At 48.2% G+C, this 6,597-nt stretch overlaps 1 protein-coding gene across 1 annotated transcript; it reads right to left on the reverse strand.

The window, feature by feature from the left end:
• Positions 1–111: 111 nt before the first annotated feature.
• On the reverse strand, positions 112–4,121 carry LOC115581757 (presenilin-2-like). Its single transcript, XM_030417125.1, has 4 exons — positions 4,011–4,121; positions 3,602–3,688; positions 3,401–3,516; positions 112–1,928 (listed from the first exon to the last, which is right to left on the reverse strand). The coding sequence occupies exons 1-4, from the start codon at positions 4,108–4,110 to the stop codon at positions 1,773–1,775; spliced, it is 459 nt and encodes a 152-aa protein (XP_030272985.1). The 5' UTR covers positions 4,111–4,121; the 3' UTR covers positions 112–1,772.
• Between the last annotated feature and the right edge of the window lie 2,476 nt (positions 4,122–6,597).

Genomic DNA, 6,597 nt, shown 5'->3' on the forward strand with positions numbered 1-6,597 from the left:
AAGTAATATAATGTTGAAATGTCATCAGGTCACGTGTTGGAGTCCAGCTGGTCGATGAGCAGAACCAGACAGGAAGTTGCTGCCAAACCAAAGCCAGAAACTAAAAGAGGCTCAAGTTTCATTACATCATTTTATTTCATTACAGCAGTTTAACAGTTGGACTTGATTGCACAGGAAGATGAAATAAAACAAGTTTGACACCTGAATCACTTTCTACAAAATGTATATAAAGCCCCCCCACCTGTGTGTTAGTAATAAAGCTAAGAGACAGTCTGCTGTTTGTTCTGCGAGCAGAAGGAACATCTGGAGACAAACATCTGGTTCTGTCTGCGTCCGACACCGGCAGGACCGGAGCTGAGCAGCAGCTCACAAACCAAATGATTTTAAAGTTGAAGAGTAAAGTTGTAATATTTCAACGATACAGTCCAAAATGTACAAGAGATTTGATTTAGAGCCATATAGTGTGACACATAAATATCTGATGATTCATTTCCTGATTAAACTTTTTAGTCTATCAAATATTAGAAAAACAGTGAAAATGATCTTCAACCATCCAAACTGAGACAAAGAAACGCATCACAAGTTCACATGTGAGCAGCCGGAGCCGCGAGTCCGTCCAGTCACAGCTGCAGATAATCAATCGGCTCCGTCTACACTCGTCTCTAAATGTTCTGTTGAAGTTCTGTTGACTGGATCAGTTCTGTCAGCGTCGCTCTGACCGTCAAGTGAGACTATAAAAAGCTGGTTTGTGTTTGACGGATCCAGAAGACGTTCTGTTGTTGAATCGTTGACAGAGACGAGACGTCAGTTGTATTTATTCTGCTTTTATTTCAGTTCAGTGGTGATGTTTGTAATTAAACCTTCATGAAGCTGATGTGAGATTAAGACATCACCACAGAAGCATCACAGGTGTTCTCACACACTCACGTCTGTCTTCTGGATGTTTTTCAGGGTTTTTTTTGCCACAAACTGGCGACTAGCAGACGGATGACGTCACAAAACAATCAATTTAAAGAAGAGATTTTTATTCTGAAAATCTACAAACTCTGTTTTATTTAAAATAAACATCTGCTGTCATAAAAATGTTTTCAATACAACCTTAAACGTTTCGCTGGGCGGGTTATCTTTAAACTTCCTGTCTAGACAGGAAGTGAGAATCAGTTTCATAATCCACCGTCAGATTATTTAATCTATTATCGATCATGTTCAATAAATAGTTAATAAACTGTTAACATGTGTTTAAACCAGACAAACACAAACCAGCTGCTGCTGTTAATGAAGCCAACCAGAAGTTAAAAGACCAAACAGGAAGTGGAGTGAACGCCGCGTGTCTGTGTGAGGTCACTAACGAGCACAGGGAATCTTTACTGATTAAAAACAGGAATGTTTGTTAGCTGTGACGGACAGGAGCGGCAGCCAATCAGAGGCAGCCGCGGTGTTCTCTGGTCTCAGTCAGCGAGTGTTACATCCAAACTGTACCCAACAGACACTCTACAGACTAATGCAGGTCTTTCCTTTACAGTCAGCAGGTGATCAGGAACACACCTGAGCACAAACAAACCAGGTGACCTTCAGCCACCGTCACCACCTCACACCCACGCCAGCTTCCTGTCTGCATTACATCACTTCCTGTGGTTAAGTCAGCGTGTCATGTTCCCCAAACAGACTTTTAAAGACAGGAAGTGGTCTTTGTGCATCATATCATCAGACGGCGGCGGGCCTGCAGGACAACGAGGAAGAGGAGGGGCAGGTGAAGGGGGCGTGGCTTCCTGTCAGATGTAAAACTGGTTAGCAGCCAGGTTGTCCATGAAGGGCTGAACCAGGAAGTCCGTGGAGAAGTAGAAGACGAGCCCGAAGGTGATGGAGATGGGCAGCGCCGGCAGAGCCTTCTTAAAGATGGCCAACAGCAGCAGAGTCAGACACAGGCCCTGAGACAGGTGGAGGACAGGTGAGGTACAGGTGAGGGACAGGTGGAGGACAGGTGAGGTACAGGTGAGGTACAGGTGGAGGACAGGTGAGGTACAGGTGGAGGACAGGTGAGGGACAGGTGAGGTACAGGTGAGGTACAGGTGGGAGGACAGGTGAGGTACAGGTGAGTTACAGGTGGAGGACAGGTGAGGTACAGGTGAGGTACAGGTGGAGGACATGTGAGGTACAGGTGGAGGACAGGTGAGGTACAGGGGAGGTACATGTAGAGGACAGGTGGAGGACAGGTGAGGCACATGTAGAGGACAGGTGAGGTACAGGTGAGGTACAGGGGAGGTACATGTAGAGGACAGGTGGAGGACAGGTGAGGTACAGGTGAGGTACAGGTGAGGTACAGGTGGAGGACAGAGGAGGTACATGTAGAGGAAAGGTGGAGGACAGGTGGGACAGGTGAGGACAGGTGAGGTACATGTAGAGGACAGGTAAGGTACATGTAGAGGACAGGTGGAGGACAGGTGAGGTACAGGTGAAGACAGGTGAGGTACATGTAGAGGACAGGTGGAGGACAGGTGGAGGACAGGTGAGGACAGGTGAAGACAGGTGAGGTACATGTAGAGGACAGGTAAGGTACATGTAGAGGACAGGTGGAGGACAGGTGAGGTACATGTAGAGGACAGGTGGAGGACAGGTAAGGTACATGTAGAGGACAGGTGGAGGACAGGTGGAGGACAGGTGAAGACAGGTGAGGTACATGTAGAGGACAGGTAAGGTACATGTAGAGGACAGGTGGAGGACAGGTGAGGTACATGTAGAGGACAGGTGGAGGACAGGTGAGGTACAGGTGGAGGACAGGTGAGGTACAGGTGGGGTACAGGTGGAGGACAGGTGAGGACAGGTGAGGTACAGGTGGAGGACAGGGGAGGAACATGTAGAGGACAGGTGAGGACAGGTGAGGTACAGGAGGACAGGTGGAGGACAGGTGAGGTACAGGTGGAGGACAGGTGAGGTACAGGTGAGGAACAGGTGAGGTACAGGTGAGGACAGGTGGAGGACAGGTGAGGTACAGGTGGAGGGCAGGTGGAGGACAGGTGAGGTACAGGTGGAGGACAGGTGAGGTACAGGTGAGGAACAGGTGAGGTACAGGTGAGGACAGGTGGAGGACAGGTGAGGTACAGGTGAGGAACAGGTGAGGTACAGGTGAGGAACAGGTGAGGTACAGGTGAGGACAGGTGAGGTACAGGTGAGGACAGGTGGAGGACAGGTGAGGTACAGGTGAGGACAGGTGGAGGACAGGTGAGGTACAGGTGGTGGACAGGTAGAGGACAGGTGAGGTACAGGTGGAGGACAGGTGGAGGACAGGTGAGGTACAGGTGGAGGACAGGTGGAGGACAGGTGGTGGAGAGGCAGACAAACAGACTTCAGTGTTGCGTCTCCGTCATGGTGGAAGTCTGACGGGTGTTAATCTAAAACTTACGATAAGAATGGCGACGAAGCAGGCGAGCGTGGTGTTCCAGTCTCCGCCGGTCGCCGCAGCCTTCCCGACCAGAACACTGTAGAAGATGAAATCCCCGAGGCCGAGCTTCACCCCTCCTGCAACACCAAACACACCTTTAACGTCCCGCAGAAACACAACACACTCCATCGGTCCAACACGTGTCCTGCCGTCTGAACTCACGGTCCTCCTCCAGCTCATCCTCTGGAAATGACCGCGGCTGTCGACTCTCAGGCTCCACCCCCCTGCTGCTCTGCTCCGCCTCCTCATCTGGAAAACAAAATGGCGGCAGTGTGATGGCGTGAACATAACGAACAGATCCATAGCAGCTGTCAACATCTGGTTATCAGTGTGTACCGAACATCATTAACAAAAAGTCAAAAATGATGATTAAAATGATGTAAAGTGAACGTCTGAAGAGAAAACAATCATTTTACAGAACATCTGAAGTTCTTTAATTACTGTGGCATCTAAAGATTACAGCACACGGTCCAACATCAGACTGTACAGGAGGCCATGACGTCGTCTCCACCCCCCCATTTCCCATGATTCCTAGCTTGTGACGTTACAGATGTTGTTTGTAATGTCGGACCTGTTTCGTGTCCAGAGCGCTGAGCGTCGTTCGGGCTTGCCATCCCCACCGTCCACATCATGGCGGCTGAAACACACAAAACAAAACCATTAGATCTCATTGGCTGAGAGGAGGAGTTTATATCATCAGGAGGAGGAGAGGAGGACTTTATATCAGGAGGAGGAGGAGAGGAGGAGTTTATATCATCAGGAGGAGGAGAGGAGCACTTTATATCAGGAGGAGGAGGAGAGGAGGACTTTATATCAGGAGGAGGAGGAGGGAGGACTTTATATCATCAGGAGGAGGAGAGGAGGACTTTATATCATCAGGAGGAGGAGAGGAGGACTTTTATCAGGAGGAGGAGAAGAGGACTTTATATCATCAGGAGAGAGGAGGACTTTATATCATCAGGAGGAGGAGAGGAGGACTTTATATCATCAGGAGGAGGAGAGGAGGACTTTATATCATCAGGAGGAGGAGGAGGACTTTATATCATCAGGAGGAGGAGAGGAGCTTTATATCATCAGGAGGAGAGAGGAGGACTTTATATCATCAGGAGGAGGGAGGGACTTTATATCAGGAGGAGGAGGAGAGGAGGACTTTATATCATCAGGGGAGGAGAGGAGGACTTTATATCATCAGGAGGAAGAGAGGAGGACTTTATATCATCAGGAGGAGGAGAGGAGGACTTTATATCATCAGAGGAGGAGAGGAGGACTTTATATCATCAGGAGGAGGAGAGGAGGACTTTATATCATCAGGAGGAGAGAGAGGACTTTATATCATCAGGAGGAGGAGAGGAGGACTTTATATCATCAGAGGAGGAGAGGAGGACTTTATATCATCAGGAGGAGGAGAGGAGGACTTTATATCATCAGGAGAGGAGAGGAGGACTTTATATCATCAGAGGAGGAGAGGAGGACTTTATATCATCAGGAGGAGAGAGGAGGACTTTTATATATCAGGAGGAGGAGAGGAGGACTTTATATCAATCGGAGGAGGATTTATATACAGGAGGAGGTATATCATCAGAGGAGGAGAGGAGGACTTTATATCATCAGGAGGAGGAGAGGAGGACCTTATATCATCAGGAGGAGGAGGAGGACTTTATATCATCAGGAGGAGGAGAGGAGGACTTTATATCATCAGGAGGAGGAGAGGAGGACTTTATACTCATCAGGAGGAGGAGAGGACTTTATATCATCAGGAGGAGGAGAGGAGGACTTTATATCATCAGGAGGAGAGGAGGACTTTATATCATCAGGAGGAGGAGAGGAGGACTTTATATCATCAGGAGGAGGAGAGGAGGACTTTATATCATCAGGAGGAGAGGAGGACTTTATATCACCAGGAGGAGGAGAGGAGGACTTTATATCATCAGGAGGAGGAGGAGGACTTTATATCATCATAGAGGAGAGGAGGACTTTATATCATCAGGAGGAGGAGAGGAGGACTTTATATCATCAGGAGGAGAGGAGGACTTTATATCATCAGGAGGAGAGGAGGACTTTATATCATCAGGAGGAGGAGAGGAGGACTTTATATCATCAGAGGAGGAGAGGAGGACTTTATATCATCAGGAGGAGAGGAGGACTTTATATCATCAGGAGGAGAGGAGGACTTTATATCATCAGGAGGAGGAGAGAGGACTTTATATCATCAGGAGGAGGAAGGAGGACTTTTATCATCAGGAGGAGGAGAGGACTTTATATCCTCAGGAGGAGGAGAGGAGGACTTTATATCCAGGAGGAGAGGAGGACTTTATATCATCAGGAGGAGGATAGGAGGACTTTATATCATCAGGAGGAGAGGAGGACTTTATATCATCAGGAGGAGAGGAGACTTTATATCATCAGGAGGAGAGGAGGACTTATATCATCAGGAGGAGGAAGGAGGACTTTATATCATCAGGAGGAGAGGAGGACTTATATCATCAGGAGGAGGGGAGGACTTTATATCCTCAGGAGGAGGAGAGGAGGACTTTATCATCAGGAGGAGGAGAGGAGACTTTATATCATCAGGGAGGAGAGAGGACTTTATATCATCAGAGGAGGAGAGGAGGACTTTATATCATCAGGAGGAGAGGAGGACTTTATATCATCATGAGGGGAGAGGAGGACTTTATATCATCAGGAGGAGGAGAGGAGGACTTTATATCCTCAGGAGAGAGGAGGACTTTATATCATCAGAGAGGAGAGGAGGACTTTATATCCTCAGAGGAGGAGAGGAGCACTTTATATCAGAGGAGGAGAGAGAGAGGACTTTATATCATCAGGAGGAGAGGACTTTATATCATCAGGAGGAGGAGAGAGACTTTATATCATCAGGAGGAGGAGAGGAGGACTTTATATCATCAGGAGGAGAGAGGAGGACTTTATATCCTCAGGAGGAGGAGAGGAGGACTTTATATCATCAGGAGGAGGAGAGGAGGACTTTTATATCACAGGAGGAGGAGAGGATCAGTGTCTCTGCAGCAGCATCCTGGTGTTTCAGGTTCTGTGGACCTGTCTCAGCAGGATCACTGTGAGGGGAATCAGAACCAGTAACAGGCTGAGTGGACTCACATGATAGATGAGGGCGGGGAAGATGGGACTCGTTACGTTCTAGA

Source organism: Sparus aurata, chromosome 1 (genome assembly GCF_900880675.1).
Source record: "Sparus aurata chromosome 1, fSpaAur1.1, whole genome shotgun sequence".
In the NCBI taxonomy this organism is placed as follows: Eukaryota; Metazoa; Chordata; class Actinopteri; order Spariformes; family Sparidae; genus Sparus; species Sparus aurata.

Coding starts and splice junctions, on each gene's coding strand:
- LOC115581757 (XM_030417125.1), bottom strand. CDS start 4,110: ATGAGATCTAATGGTTTTGTTTTGTGTGTTTCAGCCGCCATGATGTGG. Junction 3,517..3,601: donor GGATGAGCTGGAGGAGGACC/GTGAGTTCAGAC, acceptor TTGGTGTTGCAG/GAGGGGTGAAGCTCGGCCTC. Junction 1,929..3,400: donor GCTTCGTCGCCATTCTTATC/GTAAGTTTTAGA, acceptor CACCTGTCTCAG/GGCCTGTGTCTGACTCTGCT.